This window comes from Rhea americana, unplaced genomic scaffold, assembly GCF_003343005.1.
Source record: "Rhea americana isolate MKP2758 unplaced genomic scaffold, rheAme1 scaffold_162, whole genome shotgun sequence".
NCBI lineage: Eukaryota > Metazoa > Chordata > Aves > Rheiformes > Rheidae > Rhea > Rhea americana.
The window spans coordinates 559,278-579,139 of NW_028185728.1; the positions used below are offsets into that span (position 1 = coordinate 559,278).

The 19,862-nt window shown below is 36.4% G+C and overlaps 1 protein-coding gene across 1 annotated transcript in view; it reads left to right on the forward strand.

Moving 5' to 3' along the window:
- The window catches only part of FIRRM (FIGNL1 interacting regulator of recombination and mitosis), a 24,395-nt gene continuing 4,533 nt past the window's right edge, over nucleotides 1-19,862 (forward strand). The window contains exons 1-23 of the mRNA XM_085300215.1: nucleotides 1-152; nucleotides 677-717; nucleotides 1,566-1,654; nucleotides 2,595-2,703; nucleotides 3,279-3,415; nucleotides 4,417-4,579; nucleotides 4,955-5,039; nucleotides 5,576-5,714; nucleotides 6,162-6,242; nucleotides 8,395-8,459; nucleotides 10,063-10,211; nucleotides 11,212-11,320; nucleotides 11,800-11,986; nucleotides 12,974-13,056; nucleotides 13,440-13,491; nucleotides 14,079-14,172; nucleotides 15,448-15,629; nucleotides 16,326-16,448; nucleotides 17,305-17,400; nucleotides 17,816-17,929; nucleotides 18,339-18,443; nucleotides 18,803-18,883; nucleotides 19,521-19,634. Of these exons, the coding sequence (XP_085156341.1) occupies nucleotides 55-152; nucleotides 677-717; nucleotides 1,566-1,654; nucleotides 2,595-2,703; nucleotides 3,279-3,415; nucleotides 4,417-4,579; nucleotides 4,955-5,039; nucleotides 5,576-5,714; nucleotides 6,162-6,242; nucleotides 8,395-8,459; nucleotides 10,063-10,211; nucleotides 11,212-11,320; nucleotides 11,800-11,986; nucleotides 12,974-13,056; nucleotides 13,440-13,491; nucleotides 14,079-14,172; nucleotides 15,448-15,629; nucleotides 16,326-16,448; nucleotides 17,305-17,400; nucleotides 17,816-17,929; nucleotides 18,339-18,443; nucleotides 18,803-18,883; nucleotides 19,521-19,634 (2,496 nt within the window). The 5' untranslated portion in view covers nucleotides 1-54. The remainder of the gene's footprint in view (nucleotides 153-676; nucleotides 718-1,565; nucleotides 1,655-2,594; nucleotides 2,704-3,278; nucleotides 3,416-4,416; nucleotides 4,580-4,954; nucleotides 5,040-5,575; nucleotides 5,715-6,161; nucleotides 6,243-8,394; nucleotides 8,460-10,062; nucleotides 10,212-11,211; nucleotides 11,321-11,799; nucleotides 11,987-12,973; nucleotides 13,057-13,439; nucleotides 13,492-14,078; nucleotides 14,173-15,447; nucleotides 15,630-16,325; nucleotides 16,449-17,304; nucleotides 17,401-17,815; nucleotides 17,930-18,338; nucleotides 18,444-18,802; nucleotides 18,884-19,520; nucleotides 19,635-19,862) is intronic.

A 19,862-nucleotide genomic window follows, 5' to 3' on the forward strand; every position in this document is an offset into this window, starting at 1 on the left:
ATAGCGGCGGGACTGCGCTTTTCCCGCCGCCCTGAGGTGACTGGAGTCGGCGCCATGTCCCAAACCGATCCCGAGCTGCTCCTGCAAGAGCTGGGCGGATGGGACTGGGACCTCTGCCGCCGGGAGCTGCCCGCCGTCCTTCCCCGGCTCCTCATATCCTTCTGGGGGGAGTGGTTCCGCTCGCGGGGTCCCGGCGGCGAGGGGAGGCCCCGAAATGCCCTGAAATCAGGGTTGGGGGTGGCGGGGAAGGGGGGGGTATTTTCCTCCCGCGAGTAAATCTGTGGGTGGGAAAACACRCCGGAAAGGCGGTGCCATCCTGGCAAGCGGCTGACACGGTGGAAACGCTGCGTGTCGGGACCCCCACTGGAATAAGTGAAAAATAAGTACTGCTTGTCACCGAAGTAAAACACTTACCGCAGAAAGTACCGTGTGGTTCATTTAACACTTTAAGTGACTTCTTTCCCTCTCTCCCAGCCTTGCTCCCTGTTTCCGTTACAGAAATACTTAGGATCCTGTGAGCGCTGCAGTGTATCTGTTCGTCTTAGAGTAGCTCCACTGAGTTCATGTGATGGGCTAAGTGTACACGGGATAGCACATGAAAAGCCCCCGTGACTTCTGCAAACAGTTTAAGAATAATCTTTATGCAGGATAAGTTTAAGTTTCTTTAACGTTTTTACTCTATGTATCAAGAGTCTGAAGACTGGACTGAGCATATTCGTAAGTAGGGGTCAAGAAGTGCCTGTTACAAGCATGTTAGAGATTGTACACAAGTTTACAATTTATGTTATAACTGGTGACTGCATTACTTCCTCGATCTTTAGCAGTCCTGCTGGACCTTGCATGTTGCAGGAATTACATACTGAATAAACTTTATAAAAGCCCTTGAGGAACATATACATATAAGACTGCTTTTTCTCTCCCCATATTTCTGAACTGTAGATTCTGAAAGGAAGGTACGTTTCATCTTGTATTTTATTGTATTGTAGTGTCACTATTATCTTGCAGACAGCTAAACTTTTTTAATATCCAACAGTGATGAAAAAATGAGTCTGATAAGGAACTGTTTAGGACTGTTGCTAACATTCACAGTTAAGTTGTGTATTAGAGCAACAGGCATATTGAATGTGCAGCTATATGCAATTTAGAATATGGAAATTTCTGGTTATATCTAGGTATCTGATTATGGACAAATGATTGTGCTCAACTTTCAACTTAGTATAGTCCAGTGTGATGCAACTAATGGGTTTATGTATGTTGGAGCCTTTATTATCATAGAATCAGGAAGGTTGGAAGGGTCCTCTGGAGATCATCTAGTCCAACCCCCCTGCTCAAGCAGGGTCACTTAGAGCACGATAGACAGGGTTGCATCCAGGTGGGCTTTGAATATTGTTGCTCGACCTTTTTTTTTTTAGATAACATATGCGTGGCAAGTGTCGCGTTGCCTGTCTCAAAATCAAGTATCTGGTCAGTTTGACATAGTTCTTTGTTTTACTGGTAGGTTGCCGAATAGTCTGATAATTGTGTGTTGTTTTTCTGTGACAGTTTGTAAATATTTTGCTTTGCAGGTGTTTTGAGGATCCTGACTGAAATGTTTTTGCCTCATATCAGCCTTGCAGATTTGGAACAAACTTTTTTCTCAAAAGTACTGCCTAAGGTATATCACCTTCAGTTAAATGTGAAATTTTGTGTTAATTCAGTGTTAAGAAACTGTATTGGATGTATTGATTCTTCATTTGAGAATAACATGGTAAATAAACTTCTAGCCCATACTGGCCTAATGCATGTTCTGTTTTTTGATTAAATGATAGAGAACTTTGTGCTGTAGTTACATTAAAATTCTTTAATTTTCTTTAAATGAAATACAGCAGTGCTGAATTCTGATTTAAATTTCAGGCCTCAGCTTTTGTATTTTAAGAAGCCTGTAAAAAATTGATTTCCATTTCTGTTCTTTCACATCCTCTAGCAGATTTTAGAGATTAAAAGAAAAATGGCTCACAACATGTATAATTCTGAATCAATCTACCGTATTGGTATATGTAGTGTCCTGCATGTGCCTGGAAACAGCTCTCTGTCAGCAGTAACACTTGTAAAATATCCAAAGGCCTCAACCAAAGCAGAAAGTGTTGTTGTTTGACAGTGGTATAATTTTATTTCTTTGTATATTCAAAACGTTAATGATCATTTTCAKAACAAAAAACTACTTTTCTGAGGCAAAATAAAAAATATTCTGTCTTAAAATGATCTGGTTAAAACCAAATTAACATATATCTTATTCTGCCAAAGAGTTTTTATTTCAAGCAAATCAGCTAGGAATTTTGCTTTACTAACAGAGAGAAAGTACTTAATAGTTTTATTAAGCACTTATAGTCAGTAACAGCTGTCTATAGTTTCTGTCTATAATTAGAGAAGTGATAGTTTTCAGTTTTTGAATGTCACACTTCATGTCCCAAATGTTAGGCTAGAAAACATTATATTCTCCTGTGACTTGCTTCTTTATGACTCCATGCCAAGGAAGCAAGCAGATGTGTAATGGTGTTACCATTTATGGGAATATGTTAATAAATAAAGTGTTTTGCATTTGTTTGTTCTGACAGACTCTACAGTTATTCGATAATTTGATGTATGAATTATCGCATCAGGCCAAAGGTTTAACCAACCAGAATACTGAGTTATGCAGTACTGTAAGGAATCTCTTACAGGCAAGTCTTGTGAAATAAACCATCAGAGCAATGGTTATTTTATTTTTTCGTTTTACCTAAGCACTAACAAGGTTTTAGGAATATATTTACTACCTGCGAAGGAGCTGATTATAATATAGTTTGATTTTCATTTGCATTTGGCACTTAATTAAAATTTTCTGAATGATTTGATTAGTTAGTGTGCAGTGCTAATCAGAATAAAAAAGAAAACAGCTCAAACTCATAGTCTTTAATGTAAATGGCATGTGACACTTCACATTCAAAGAGTAAATGTGGCCTCTGTTTATATAGCCACTTAATTCTGAGTTTAATTTTTTTTTTTGTAAATTGAAAACAGTAACCAAAAGATATGTGTGGTTTTCATGTAAAGAATATGTGGTATTAGAGAAATGCTCTGGAATTACTTCAGATTATTTTGTGGAGCTTCATTCATCTTTAGAAAACTACTTATATAAAAAGTTGTGAACTTTAATGTCATAAATGTGTAGGAATAATTCAACTAAGAAAAGCTGCTTTTGAAATTATCATCAGAGCTGGTATCTTCACTGATTATTGTTGTTTATTTATGCTTTCAGACAGTGGTGCAGCTGTTGGAAACTCTGACCAGTTGTGTGCGGTACATTTGTACACTCCARGAGTGTTTACCTCTGGAGAGTGTCCACACCCTTCCATCCTCTGTTCTTTATGTGATAAAGAACACTTTTATACACTGCAAGGTGGGTCTATGCTAACAGAGAAAGTTGGTTTAACTTATTCTTTAAGAAGCCCTCCTTTGTAGGAAGATCCTGTTTTGAAAAAAAAATTGCCATAGAATTATTTAATAAAATAATAATAATAATAATAGAAAAAAAATGCAGAATGTGCTTAGTGCCAAGTACAAAGATGTGTTTTCAACCATCTGTTCAGCAAATTTGATCAAGTTCTGAAAGGCAGACTGCATTATTTCCGTTTTTTGCATCAGTGTCAATTAAAAAATTTGTCTGTGAATTCAGGTGCTCTGTGATATCTGTGCACTTCTGATGGCTGCAGTAGTTTCCAGAGCTATCAATGGTGACTAAAATGGTGTATTTGCCATATTTCTCTGGAAGTTCCAAAATGAACTGAAAGCTGAGATGAGGATTCTGATGTTACTTATGATGAGTAACGTATATGAGTGTCAGACTTGCATTTTCAGATGCACCAGTAATTATTGTGCTGGTAATATTTCCCTCTGAAGCAGTGTAAGTAGAATAAGGTTTTCACAGGACTCAATAGCTTCTGGTCTCCCACCTTTTTCACTTTTCAATTTGTCTTCCTTTGGGTTCCATTCCTTATTTACCCATTCTGATTTGAAAGCATTGGGAAATATTTGGAATGCAATCTTCATTGCTGTTAACTAAACAAAATAACAAAATAAAATGTTTTGAAGTCTGATATTAAATTTGTGCACCAAGGCCTGATGCAAAGCCCACTGAATTCTTTAGAGCCAGGCAGATTTCATTAGCTGTTGATTAGAGTGCAGGTGAATAGCATTTTATATTTAGCACATAACAAGTGGAGGCTGGTGTCAGAAGCTACAGATCTTGCTGAGTAATGAGTGGAAGCAGGTGTATATAAGCCTTGTTCTTTTTTCTGGTGAAGTGTATAACAAAGTTCTCAGTGTTTTAACAGGTGAAATACCAGACTGTGATTCCAAAAAAAATTTTTATTTTCTTTCAACTCTTCCCCATTCCTAYAGGACAGTGAATCAGTGTACTGTGGGCATCTGCACTTGGTTTCTGACCTCCTACAAGCTATGTTTAAGGAAACTTATTCTCTTCAGAAACAGCTGATGGAACTACTTGATATGATTTCTATGGGCTCTGATTCTAGTGAAGATAACATTGCAGATATGGTGTCAGGTACATGCAAATCTAAAGATTTTTTTAGTCTTACCCAGTCTTTTTTTTTCTAGCAAGTTTGTGCCTTTCAGATAGAGTTCTGAGCCTTCTCAGTTCTGTTGTCTTGACCAGCCCTTTTGAAGGCAGCATTTTGCATCTTGAAATATTTCTGTTTTCTTACTGAAACTAACTTTGAGAGATGTAAGATGTAGGTCAGGGTTGTAGGAAATGGGCAGCACCTCTGCACTGAGCTGTTTTCCTGATCCAGTGTTGTTGCTGTAGTATTCTCTAGCACATTCGTTCAAATGTGGCAGCTGTTTTCTTCCCAGGTGAGTAGAGCAGCTGTAATCTGAGGAATCTGCTTTAACTTGAGTTTTGCTATTATTTCTTCCACAGTAATCCACACTGTGCTGGAGATATGCTCTGTCATTTCCAATATGGATCATGCTCTTCATGCTAACACATGGAAGTTTATAATCAAGTATGTCACTGAACTYTTTGAATTTCATTGCAGTATGACTAGACTGTAATTTTAAATAACCAGTGTTTTATATTCAGGGTTTCAAATACAGTTGAATTTAGAAAATTCAGTTCCTGTGAAAATTTAGCTAGTAAGTAGAATTAAATGAAGATAGCTAAGAATCTCTCATTAAAAAGTAAAAGAAGCTTTGTTTTTTACATTAATTTCAGAAGAAAGTTTGAAATTCCATAGTGTAAATGAATAGTTTTAAAAGGTCTGACCTACAATTCTGTTTATGATTTTGGATGAAGTTGTGATGTCTTGTGCTTTTATCCTGCCTCTCCTCTGTGTTTTGGTCATAATTGCTGAGAGGGTAGTTCTCCTCTCTAAATTTTTGGATTTTTGTGAGGACACTGCTGTTTTAGTGTGCAYAGATATCACATGGATTAGTGTGGTCTAAAAGCCTAAACAGAACGATTAGGATACTTGGATTTGTACTAACTTTTTACATGATCACTTCTGACAATTAAATATCTGATTCTATTCCTGTCTTTTAGGCAAAGCCTGAAGCATCATTCCCTGCTTCAGTGCCATCTGAAACACGATGATATCCTCAGTGGCCTGTGCAAGGATACTCTTCTTTCTTTTCACTCCTGTTTGCAATTGGCTGAACAAATGAAGATGTCAGAGATACAGGTGAATTAAAAAGGTCCCAGAAATACTTTTGAACTTGAAAAAGATAAGTTTATTTTGCTCTATTATTGCTTGGGGGTGTTTTCCAAAGTATATGGCAAGTAGAATACCTCATTCTTTTGAAATCATGTGAAAATGAGGCCCCACAATTTGCTTAGATCAGAGATGTTTCAGTGAGGCATTAAAAATAAGTTTTTGCCATACTCTGCAGGAACTTTATTTCCTAAATTGACTATATCCAAAGGAGAATCAAAACACAGTATTTCAATTCTGAATATTACTATGAAAAATATTGAGATATACTGACGTTTCCTAAAGTTTTTCCCTTGTTACTGGAGAGTGTATGGGAACCAACTTCAAAATGTGTTTTGAGCATTGTTAGCAATTTAACTTTCTTTTGTATTGTGTTATTCTCTCTAGATAAAGTTTTATAACTGCTTTTTTGAATAGGAGGGTGCTGACCTCAAGATATTCCAGAAGACTGTCAAACTATGCAGATTTTTTGCTAATTCTCTTGTACACTACACCAAGGTAAGACTTAATACTTGAATTCTATGTAATATTAATTTTAAGCCTCTGCTGTGCAAACTGGGCAGTTATAGTACAGCGTAATATCTTAACAATTTATGACTACGCCCAGTGGGTGGTATAATTAACATCTATGCATAACTGGCTTGTAGTTTTTTCAGCTAAATACACTCATGAGCCCAAGCAGGATTATTGCTATGATTTAACAGAAAAACAGAAAAGAATCATAAGCTGTTAGAAGCAATTGGTAGGGGATATCTAGTCTTAGCTTGCAGCCTTGAGTCAATGGAACAGCAACTTTTGCTTGAAGAATTTAACAGGCTAAATCTGTTYCCAGGGTTTCAGAATTGTTCCTCAATTTCCTATAATGATCGCAATCATTCCTTGTTTAATTTTCTGTGGGTCGTTATTGACATGAGACTACTAGCATTTTCGAATTGATTTCTGATGAGTATATTTGTCCAAATTTGCAACAATCCTGAATTTAAGATTTCCTCAAGGATTTTCAAGGTTGGTTTAGGAAAAAATGTATTATTTTTTAGATAGAAGTTTGAAGTCATGCGAATTGTGGTATGTGATTCTTTATATAGATATATAAAGATATAATCTATAAAGATATTTCTTACACACAGACATATATATATATATATATATATCACTTTGAATTGTGATACGTTGTTCTTTCATCATTCAATACTTACACATGATCTGTTGAATTTGAATAGCTCAGGTATAGTCATGTGGTATTAAAGACCTTTTTTTCTGAAAAATAAGTGACTTTTGGTTTTAAATCCCTAATGGATAATCCCCCCGCCTTTTTTCTGGTTAGGAAAGTCCTGATTTAGCAGGCTGTTAGTAGCTCCCTTTTAGTTTTATTTTCACTTAAGCCTTTTTCTTTGCTGAGTAGCAGTTGTAACCTCTTGCCATGGAACAACATAGTGTAAGAGGCAGCATTGTCTAGCAGTTTGGATGCAGCACTAAGAAATGTCAGTGTACTATTACTAGCTCAGATGCTAACTTCCTTCCRTTGCCCTGGTCAAGTCACTTTATTGCTGTGCTTTAGTTTTCCCATCATTAGAAGGGAATGCTATAAACTAACCCATTTTAAGAATGTATGTGAAAGAAATTTGCTGGTACAAGGACTAGTGATCTCCGGATATCAAATTTGTTAAATATCCTAGTACAATGTCTAGTCTAATTATTATCCTCAGCACAAGTGGAATAGATCTACTTCTCAGTAGGAATCTGATATGTAAAGAGCACAAGCTCTGGATTTCAATATCTCTTTGTAAAATAAATTGAGAATTTTTTCTTCATTGAACTTTATGCTAAGTAATCTTTTCAAACACTTCACCTCATTTAGAGTCAAACAGAATTCCAGATTTCTTGCATAAAATGGCCAAAGCTGTTAAAGCAATTTTTCTGTTGCTCAACAATGGCAACAGATTCCTGTCCACCATCATTTGCTCAGCAAAGCTCTTTTTCTGTGAAGCACATAAGAGAGAAAGATCATAACGTTTCTGAGAAAATCCTCTTCTGATAGATAGATAATTAGTAATATTTTCCTTGTGGAGTTTTTAACAAGAGCACATGGTCCAGTGTGGTATATTTGCTTGTTTCTACTCAATTTTTTTTTCCCTGCTTTCCATCCTTTATATTCTTGGTAATCTCTTCTCCTTTTTCTGCTCTGTATTTCCTGTTTTACCTTAAGTGACCATTTATGAAACATTAAGCAGTAACAGTAAAAGGCATTGATGGTATATTATGTATCTACTTTGTCCCAGGGGTAAAAGCAAGGTTTTGATTTTTTTGGCACAAAGTAAATAGTATTATGACAGGATAAAATAGCTTTACAATATGTATGTGAGCATTTCAGGCTTTTGCAACTCTCTATGGCTATCACATCTGTGCTTGCTAAGTTTTTAAAATGAGCCTATAAATCTAACTGTCTTAAGTAGAATATATATACATGCAATGTAATTAACCTTAGGAGTTCTTTATTTGTTTTGTACTTGCTTTGTGCTCAAGATTGTTAGAATTTAATCATGTTTTGCCGTGTATCTTTTTACACACAAATATAGTAAAACAGAAAGAAAATGTGTTCAATCATGTATTTTATATTAAAGGTACTGTTCAAATTTAATGACTTTTGCAGGAATTTCTTTCTTTCTTCTTGAATTCATGTTCTCAGTTACACCAGCTATTTCTTCAAGTATACAGGTAAGTGAAGTACAAACAATTGGCTATTGATAGTATCTTAAGAATATCTGCATATTTCATTTTAAAAATTAAAGTATTTTTAGATGAAAAAAATACATTCCAGAGTTGTTTATTTCTTTTTTCAAGTATAGAGGTGAGGGAAGTTTGGATAAGTTGAGCATCTTGTGTATTGTGCTAGCTACTTCAAACCCATTCTTAATCAGTGCTCTGTGCATCAAATACGGAAAACAAACGTAACCTTGTTGCACTTGCTTCTGTCAGCTTTTCTTAAAAAGTTGTTAGAGTACACAACTGATTGACTTGGACCCTAGGTCTATCTGTGCAAGTTCATCTGAAGGCTCTTTTTCCTAAAGAGGTGAAACAGCATCCCAGCAGTCTTTGGAACAAACAGTAATGGGTTGTTAGTGACATTGTGCAAAGTCTAGGCAGTTCAGAATTACCCTTCTCTAATACTAATTCCTTCCTATTTCATCTATCACTAAATGGCCATGCGCTACTCTTCTAGGTTTATGAACTCTAGTGAAGGAAAAAAATCCCAACATCTAAACACAGGTATCATTAGGAACAATTTGACAGATTGTTTCTACTTCAAGACCAAGTATRGAAACATTGGCCTGAAGGGAGTTTGAAACAGTATCTTGAAATTCTTTCACAGCTTTACTATTGTGCTTAAAATCTCATGAAATCTCACAAAAGGACCGCATGGTTCTGCTGGAGGCAAAGGCTTTTTAATGTTATGCTATAAAAAGCAAAAATATTTTCTTTTATAGTCTGCAAACTGCTTATCGTTTCTCTTTCAAAAATTATTTGTTCTGTTTGCTGCAATAACGAGGAAGAAAAGGGCAAACTAAACTTATAACAGAGGGCTGATTTCAGTCATTCTTTCGGAATTGAAACCAGGTTCTGTGGCAAGATGCATATATGAGTTCACTGCATGTTTTACTACAAAATCAAGTGATTATTTTTTATGAGTTTCCTCTTCTGATTTTACTTACCTTGTAGAGCTTTCTTAAGTGGAAGGTTGTAAACTTTTATTCACTCAGCAAAATGAAGCAGGCTTTTTCAGTAGGAAAGCAGCATTTTACAGTCTCTTTATAAGCTGCAAGAGTAGAAGGTTTTCATTTCATGATCTATTTTGCTTTATTCTCATATCCCTTTATTTTTTCCATTTATGGCTAACTCTTTTTCTTTTTAAAAAAAATTAAGTAGTACCCTTTTATTAGTGTTGTCTATTAAATTAGTACTGTCAAATTTATTACTGTCAAACTGTATCTACAAGTGTTTCTTTGGCTTTCATTGCTTGCCTTGTTTGTGATACATTTTTTTCTTATATATTTCACATGCATTTTCTGTGAGCTTGAAAGTTTGATTTTTTTTTTCATTTGTTTAGTAAAATACTGAGTTGTAATGCTTGATTTAAAGGCCAAATACAGTTGTAACTCAGTTTTAATAGGTATTGTGGAGCCCTTTCTGTCTTGGCTTTTATTTCACAGTAATGGGGAACTCATGAATTTGCCTTTTTGCAGTTCTTTTCAAAAGTAATACTACTGAGAATGTTTAACTATTTCTTTTTCTCCTGCCTTCCCCTCCCCTCCCCCCCCAGCAAGTTTCCTCCCAGTTTGTATGCTCCAGTGATCTCAGAGGTTCATCAAGATGAAATATCCAGGGTTTTTCTTGTGGCTCTAGATCCTCTCATCAACCAGCTTCTTCCCTTTGGACCTTTTATGGAGCAAGTATTAAGTGAAAAGTTAGGTGGGTTTAAAATACAGTTGCTTCTATTTTAGTACTATGTAACCACCTTTAAGGGATCAGACTTGATTTTTTTTTTCTGAATGACAAGCACATAACACAGCATTCTGCGCTTGTTTATTTGCCTCTTGTCCTTTTGTAGGTACTAAGGGKTTTTTTTTATGCTAGTTACGTATTAACTCAGATGAATTTTATAACAGAGAATTCATGTTGCTGTTGAATACAYATTTTCGAAAACACTCACAGGAACTTCAATACTAACCTGTTTAACGGAAATCCTATCGAATTTGTCTGTTTTGCATCATTGCAATCCACATTTATGTCATAAATTTTTTTTAAGTAGACTGAATGTTTCCTGCTGTGATATTGATGGGGGAGAACAGCTATTTTTCATGAAGTAAGTATTTTATGTGGAAAATAGAATGCCTTCAAGCTAAAAGATGATCAGCTTTTTGTCAAAACTGCCCAGAAAACTTCTGCTCTGACCAATATACCATGATTCTGAGCTGTGCTACTCTTGGGAGTTACGGTGTAAGCATCAGTTGCTCCCTTTCTCTCTATGAGCAGGGCTTCCTCCTTGCCCATGTGCTCGCTGTGGCCTTGTGATCACTGTGATGCATTTAATAAAAGCTGAAAGCTTGGTTTGTTCAGGCTCTGAAGAATACAGTGCTTTCAGTGAGACTGGAAGCATGAGGCTCCCAGGCTGCAACTCTTGCAGCACATTATTGTGGCAGCTCAGAATTGAAATATTTTAGCTTTTGCATGAAATAGTGCATATATATTGTATTTATCTTTTACTTCAAGCATAATGTTCTTTAAAAAACATTACTTTTTTGTTTTTGTATCAGCTATGTCAAAGAGTGATTTTTTGATTATTTTGCTGGAAACTTTTCTTCACCTTTTCTTTGTCATTTGTCACTTGTTTAAAACCTGCTTTACATACACGCAAAATATATTTACCAAGGCAACTATCATCATATTAAAAAAAAAAAAAAATCTACAGGTCTTCCTCCTGAGCAGCAGCTGCCCCAGTGTCTTCTTCTGATTGCCATAATGGACAAGTTGTCCTCTCAACCTGAAGAAGTGCAAAGTCTCTGGAACACAGGAAGAAGGTACTAAAAATGATTTCATGGGAATTCCTGACCATAGCAATCAGGCAGCACAGGCAAACAGAGGGACTCTGTTGCTAGGGTTCCCCTCAAAAACAAATGTTAATTTTAACAGATTCTATGCATTTACATTCTTATCCTGGGAAAAACATGATCCAATGTTCTGCTTTGGGGTGAATTATGTGGGTCCAAAAATACCTTTGTTCAGGAAAGGAATGGTATTTGGCTTCCTTCCAGGATAGAAAAGGGCCTGTAATTCCACTAAGTTAAAATGTTGCATTTTTATGCCTGAACTCTCTCATAATAACCTGAATTTGTAAAAGGGGAAGGTATGAGGAATGTAGGCCTGCAGCACTGAGGTTACTGGCAGTTTCCAGTCTGATAGAAAGATTCTGTAGTATAGATGTTGTTTACAGGTTTGGGATTTGTACATCTGCATCTGTATATCTGTACCCAACTGTTTGTCTTTTTTTTTCCTGCAGCTTGTCTTTGTTCTCAGCACTTTTTCTCAGTTTCCAGCAATGTTCTGGCGAACTTTCTTTCCCTGTTTGTTTGCCAGAAGTGATTGGTACAGGACAGCCAGCAGTTCCCATCACCCTTTATCATTATGTCTGTGTCCACCTGTGTTCCTTCATTGCTTCCACGCTCCCATCACACTTTCCTCAGCTGGTAAGATTGTTTCCTGCTTATTCATCTTTTCAGATGATGTGGTATATAAAAAGGTTGATTTCTGTCTAATGATCTAGCTCTGAAGTCATGCCTAGGTGTGAAGGGGTTTGATTACTCTTCACAGAGCAGCTATGWTGTAGTTATATAGCAGGAGTTTAGTTATACAGTAGAAATCATCTGTGAGGAGAGGGAGGAAAGGTCTTTATACATGTTGTTGAAAACCTTAGTTTCTTTTGGAAATCTTTTTTCTCTTTGGTGTGTGTTATTTAAAAGGTTCAGTGCTTTCTTTTATGCAGTATTGCAGCTGTATTAAACTTGCCTGGTTTTGCTCATCTATACTGTAAAGTAGTAAGAAAGTGATATCTAATATTCAGAGTAATTAGTATTAAGCTAAAAATACACTCTTGTGATTCCACTTAAGACCATGCCATAAAATGGAAATGAGATTTTTTTTCCTACATTGGAGGAGTATTCTGGGCTTTGATAAAAGTTTTATAATGTTTTTCACTTTCTCATGCATAAACAAAAAAACTTCTAGATAAATGTAAAACTTCATAAGGTTAAGAGCTTCACAAAAGTAATACTCCTACTTTAGCTTTTTTCTGAATGACACATTCCCCTTTCAGATAAAATTTAGTTTCCCAAAAGAGGAAAGTTTTTATGTTCTTCAGTAAGTGGTCCTGGAAAAAAAAAAAAAGATAATACATTAAAAAAAAAAAATCATAAATCATGCCTTGTGAAGAAGTGACACATACCTTGAAAAGTGAAAGACCTTCAGCTCATTGTAATAAAATGTATGCAAAAAGTAAAGATAGAGCTACTTGCTTGAACTTATAAGTGAATATAGAGTATTAAAAGCAGTTATTAGAACATTTTAATTGAATAAGGTGAAAATCTAATTGGGTTTTATGCTATTTAGTAGAGTAAAAGTGATAGTAAGCCTGCAGTCAGTTTCTGCTTTTATTTGCCTACTTGTTTTCTCCTTAGGAGCATGCTTTACTGGATGCTGTGCTCGGTTCTAGTATGATCACATCTTTACTAGCTATGGATTCATGGTGTTTCCTTGCCCGGTAAGATGTTTTTATTACAAGTCAAGCAGGCTAACAGAACTGACTGGAACTGTTGATGTTGCTTATAGCTCTGCGAGAGAGAGATTTAAGTTGAAATAGTTACAGAATTGAATTCTATTCAGATATAGAGCATGTTCTGAAAATTAGGAACCGAAATGGCTTCAGCCACTTGTACATTCATGCAAGGGGAACATACTTTTCCTGTTATTTGATAACTGTTTTTGGAAAGTTTTTTACTTGAGTTCTCTCAAGTAAATTATATTTGTGCTTATCAGGTTTAAATATGTTAAGGGAAATGGTCATCTCTGAGACAAAACTTAGAATATTTAGTTAGTAGAAGAGTAGGAAATATAGCCCCACTTAACTTCTCTTTCATGTTCCAGGTACGGAACAGCTGAACTATGCGCTCACCATGTGTTTGTGATAGCCCATTTGGTAAGAACCACTGTGATGTTTGGAATTTGGCACCTGTTTTTCTTTTGCAACCTTTCTGTGACCAAGGCCAAAAGTTTCATTTTTTTCAAATCCAAAATGGAGTTTTAATTCCTGAAGGTGATTAATAATTAGCATTAGCAGTACTGTGAAAGTAGAAGACAAGGTTCCTAGTACTCCTGACATGCCCTGCATTGTTTTATTTAGAGTGCTACTGTTGCAATCCCACATGGCATGTCAGGGATTTTTACTGAGAAGAGTCAAATTGGGAAGTCAGTGGATACTCAAGGGGGAATGTTAGGAATAAGAATGGCACTTATAGGTGAAAATAATAAAAGGCTAATGGTAAACCAGAAAGAGACCTTGCTCTAACGGTTGATGACTTATCAGTGAATATTTCTTGTGGTGCTTTGATTGAAAGATAATCTTGCCTGCAAAAACAAGATTTTATGCTGGTTAAAGTGAAACCTAGTGTCTATTTACATTTTTGGTTTTACAACTGTTGGAAACATTCTGTTTAGAATTCATTTGCTGAATGGTGTTTTTTCCTTAATTTAATTGGATGCACATTCTTTGTTATCCTAATTTAGATAAAGTCTTGGCCAAGTGAGTGTTACCAGGTCTCAGCCTTGGGTGTTCTGCTGAGGCGTATGCTTTTCTTAATGGCTCCAGATCATCAGGCAAGTATAGCACCAATGTCTTTTGTATTTATTAGATCAGATTTGAATCAGTGTCCTATGTTAAAAAATACTGTCTCCATTCTTCAGAAGTGGCAGAAGGTTGATTGCTCTCTTGCKGTACTTGATTTTACTTTATCATAGTGGATTCTAATTTGTGTAGATGTGATCTTTAAAACATCAAGGGCACATGCATCTTTCTAATTCTGGCTTTAGCAGAGGGCAGTGAAGTCCTTCTTTTGATTAAGTATGAAAACAGTACATCTCCCAGATCTGCTGATGCTGACTGTGACTGTAGTTTCTCTTTTGGAGTGGAACCAGCCTTCGATGCCTATTTTCTTTATATTTATATAAAGAATATTTTCCAGTGGGGTAGAAATTCACTATATCTCCACTTTAATGAGTATAAAATAAAATTTTCTGTAGAATAAAGACAGAATTCATTTAAAAATGAACTGAAGGATGCAATTTGAGTGAGTATTACAAATAAAAGTCATTTAATAGAGATTATAGTAAAGGATAATGCTGGAATAGATAACTAGTATAAAGAAAATCAATAGAGTAAAAACCAGATAAAGTCATTTTGTTACTTGGGAATATAATGTTAACTTTTTTTATATACTGATTTGCAACTGATTGTATCAGTTACACAGTAAAAGAATAGTAGCTGTTATATGCTCATTCACATTTGTGAAAAGAAAACTATACTCGAATTTTGTTGCCTAGTAGTCCTCAAGTAGGAAGAGTAACAGCTTGGTTCTGCAAACTCCTAAGAACCATCACTGCAGATGGTTGGGCTGTTCGCAGTGTATGCTACGTAAACAAGTGTTGGCAGATCTGATTCATCGTTGATGGAAACACTGATCACTGCAGGAAAAACCTCCACTGTATTGCTCTTCAAGAATGAGGAGTTGTTTCATTCTCAATTTCTCTAACTTAATCTCTAGAGTTGGATTTGGGTTTGGTCTACTGTCTCTAGTGAGATCATGCACATTTATGACCCTTAAGCTCGTTCTTCAGTTCTATACGGCCCTTGCTTCAAGTGGCTGAAAGAATAAGTTGCTGAATCATTCTAACAGCCTATTTGTGATGGAAGGTGGCAGTTGTGTAAGCTTTTTTTTTTTTTAATACAAAAAAATGAACTTTAAACAAAAGGTTTTTGACATTTTTTTTCATGTAATGCTTCTAGAGTAAATGAGCAGTGCTTTTTGATTGTTAGTTTTTCAACTCTGACAGATTATCAAATTCTTTTCTGTTCATATTAACTTTTATTTGCAGGTAGAATTTACTCATAAGTTTCTTCCCAAAGAAGTGGAAAACTTGGTAGTGTGGCAGCATATATCCCTCAAGGCTCTAAATCCTGATCTTAGGAAACAAGTGGCACATCAGCTCTGTGTGGCAGGGCTCACACAGTGCAGGCAATGGCTGAATAGCAGGCGTGCTTTGGGAGAGCTCCGACCTGTGGTAAAGCAGGTTTGATTCTCTTCGTAAAAATGTGTTAACTTCAGGTTTCCAAACTGTAAGGATTCTGTGGTTAGTCTCACCTCAGTTCTATTTGTCTGTCTGCTGTACAGCTTTTTCCCATGTCTAGCTGTCAAACATCTGAGCAAAGACTGTCATTTTAATGTTGCATTCTGTTATATAGCATATTAGAACTCCGTAGTCTGCAGGTGATAGTGGAGGTCTTGTGGTTCACTAGTTATTCTTGTTACTTTCTCTCTGGGTGAGCAGATGTATTTTTCTTTAGAATTTTTGATTTATCATACAATTACTTCTCAGTTTTAAAGCTGGAGACGTTTTCATGTGGCATTATGTCTGAAGGATGTTTGCTGGTCTCTGTGGCAAAGGAGATGAGCGTGAGAAATTGGAGCATTCTCGATTCCTCGGACACAAAGCATTAGCTACCATCTTTTCCCTGACAGTGCAGCTAACTRCCATAGCACAGCGTGAAACTCTCAGAAGTAGAACGTATTATCCTTGATTTGGAAGCTTTATTGGCCAGTGGCTGGTGGATTAGCTGTACTGTACAGCTGACATTAAGCACATTGGGCTTCCAGCCATCTCGTAGTTTTAGAAGTTTAATATGAAACTGGGGTTTGGGTTTGTTTGACAAGTATGGAGGTTTTTTTGGTTTTATTTTGTACTTCTTTTTTATACCAGAACATTGCTTTTTCTGTCATGTTGACTGCCTGTAATTCTGCTGGTGACACTCTGGAGGGAGAACTTCAGACATCTATCTCAGGAGTGCTTGGTCAGTTCTGGACTTCCCTCCAGGCTAAGCAGGTGAGAGAGCTTGCTATTCTAACGGTATTCTAAAGCATGCTTTCTTTTGGAGGTTTGTGTGGTTTCTTCATGTGTATGTTATTAAATCATTTCCCTCGGATTGGACCATTTCCCTCAGGTGCAATGTAGTTGTGCTTCCCGTGTGCTGTCAGCTGGTGTATGTGTTAGGCATGTGTTCTGGGAAGCATGGAGTTTGAATTTTTGTGAACATTACAAATATGAATCCTCACTACTCCATCTGTTTGGTCCAGTTCAGACTTGCTTTACAAGAAGCCTGAAATACCTCATTCTGATTTATATCAGTTACAGGTTAGACCGATTTTAAATGTTGATTAGAGTGCAAACAAAACACGGTGATTTAGATTAGCACATGAAAGCCCATAGAGGTAGTAACCCTCCTTCTATCTTTGAGCACAAGAGGGAAAGGTTTTCTCATGATTCTATATCCAACTGTTCATGTCTGCAGTTGGAGGAGTAAAGAAAAAAGGATTTGTCATGGCTCATACTCCAGATTAAAAAATAAAATTTGAGACTGGGTGTGAAGAAGACATTTGACAACTGATGAAAGAAATAGCTAAGTTAACCTTGTTTGTTTAGCTTCTTATATTGGCAACAATGGAGAAGGAAGAATTGGATAAAAAAGATCCTTAATATACRGAAAGGGCCTTGTAAAATACAACTGCCTTGAAATATTTCTAAGACTACTTTAATCTTTTCTTCTGCTGCCTATGATGTGTTGTTTTATACATGTGAAATAAGGCTAAGAATTTTGGAATGTTTCTGTGATTTTATATTCTTTGTTAAGTTGTTCCTTGAGCTGAAAACAGTGATACTAATACTGTATGAACTGTTGAAGGTGTCAGATGACCCATGTCTCCAGCAGACACTGTGTTTGTTACTTCACCTTCTGGAATTTTTCATCCAAACATTAAGTGCTCAACTAATTACTCAGGTAAGAAGCTTATGAGTAATTTATTTCATGAAAAACAAGTGCTTGTGATTTACCAAAGATCTCTAATGAGCTTTTTCATGTTTTGGCCTTCCTTTAACACAAGGAAGTTTCTAACTTCCTTGGTTATTCTCCTGGTCTTTAAACAAAAGTAGGTATGCTACAGGTTGAATAAAACTGGCTAGTACACACACAGTGTGCCTTCTGGAGAGAAATAAACATATTATATAACATAGCTATATATATGTGCTCTATCTTACAGAGTAACAGGATTCTCAAMAGTAACGTTAACCAAAGTGCCACATACCTGGTTTAGTGTCCAGTATTCTAAAATTAATGTCCTCATATTTAATGATCAGATAGAACAGTTTTCATTTGTAATCCGTGTTTGATGAAGCTTCATTTGGGTTTCCTGCAGGTGTTTGTACTGCAGTCTTCCCTTTTCCAGTTAGATCCCCCAGATCATGTTCGTCTAGCAATGCTGGATTTTCTCTCTTCTATGGGAAAAGTGTTTATACCACAAGAAGCCCAGGTAAATATTAACTGGGGCCTTATTTAATCTCAAGTCTTTTGATGAAAAKATATGCTGCTTATTTAAATACATCGACTGCCATGGCATAATGATCTTAGACGTATTTAATGATCTATAGTGGTTTTATTTTTCATTGAGACACTTGTGCTAACCATATGTAAGGTGCTTGATGCGTTCATTTGCATGTTGCTTCTCAACAATTAGGCAGGACTGACATTTAGACCCCCCAAGAAGGAAAAAATAGAACATATCAGCTTCCGAAGTGTTTTTTGCCAGGCATGGTGGTAGCACTCTCAAATTTCACAAACTTACCCTTTGACCTTAGAGTGAATTTTTGATAAAATTCCATGGTGGTAGATACGCACAACTAAGTCCCGGAAAATCTGATAAATACTTGTTTCTCTTTCAGAGGCAAGTTGTACCTCAGTTGTCATGTCTGTTTGCTTCTCTGCTAGCTGACAAGACTTGGCTGATTCATCAGCATGCTCTGGAGGCATTCACACACTTTGCAGAGGTAAGCAGAGTAGTGCTTTGGATGTATAGATTTGGATCTGTTAAATTTTGTCATACAGAAGTTCTTCTGTCTTAAATGTTTGCTGCTCTTTGCTGACCAATTTAGATCTTAGCATTACAGATGCTGTTGAATGTGAATAAAAGTAATAAGGGCTAATACACTAGGTATGATTTCAGGATCTAGAACTGAAGGAAAATCAAGCAGTGGTTGCTTAAATTGATTGCAAGGAGCAAGGTTGTTTAAAAAAATTTGTCAGCACAGAATTCTTTCCAGATCATTGGGGAAGCAGTTTCTCCTTCATCTTTATTTCTTTGTTAATACGAATTTACTGAACAACTATTACTGTATGGTTTTGATAGGAAACAAGCCATGAAGAGGTTGTTCCTCAGTGCCTTAATTCTGAAGAAATTAAGAACAAAGTTGTTAGTTTTCTGGCTAAGGTATGATCTTAAACTATTTTACTGTTTTGTAAGTTGATATTGTACACATCTAAGCCATATTAAGTAGGACTGATGAGCATGGCTTCAGTGCCACAATAACGTAGCATCTGAATCATGTTTGTGTCTATACCTGTATCACTTGCATGCAGATTAAATAGATAAGCTTAATATAAATTGCTGTGTTCACTGAAATCTGCTTGAATTTTTCTATTTGCTTAAATCAGCAGGCCTAGCAAATCCTGTATCTATGCATGCTGCTTTTTCAGTATTTCCCAGATTTGATAAAAATGCTTTGCTCTTCCATCCTTGAACAAAAATTAAAKTGCGTAATGATTTTTGTACTGCCTCCTTCCAGTTGTTTGTTGGGCTGTAAATCTTAAGGGACTGGTATCTGGACAAGCAGTTCCTGTCAAGCAGATAATCAGTAAAAAAAAACTGATAAGCACTGATGATGCACTGAGGTTGGAGATAACTTTAATGGTTTGCTCACAGAAGTGAGGGAGGAGTTAGATTCAACTTGAACTGCAAGTTGAAATGATTTATAATTTTTTCTCCATTGTTCTGGTTTACAAACTGAACCTGTGAAGGCTGGTAATGCCTCCTTGTTTAGTTATCTCTCCTGTGGCTTTCTCCCTAGACAAGGCAGGTAGAAGAGACAACAGARGCACGAACAGAACGTGTGAAACGAGAAAGGATTATCCACAGCGCTCATTTTCTGAAAAAGACAGGAGAACTGGAGTCAGCAGGAGAGGTACGTGCAAGTCTTTAAATTTTCTGGGCTCTATGTAGGTTTGTGTCTGTGCTGCCCTTCCTGTTCTAAGAAAAAAAGGCTTGTGTGCATTGCTGCCCCTTAATGTTAAACCAGAATGCTTCTGCACCACCTGCCAGCTGGGAAGAGCTCTCACAAGGCACTGGAGTGTCCCTCAGTTCTTCTCCAACGGAGATTCTTCTGCTGTTGGAGGATGACTAATCACTTATG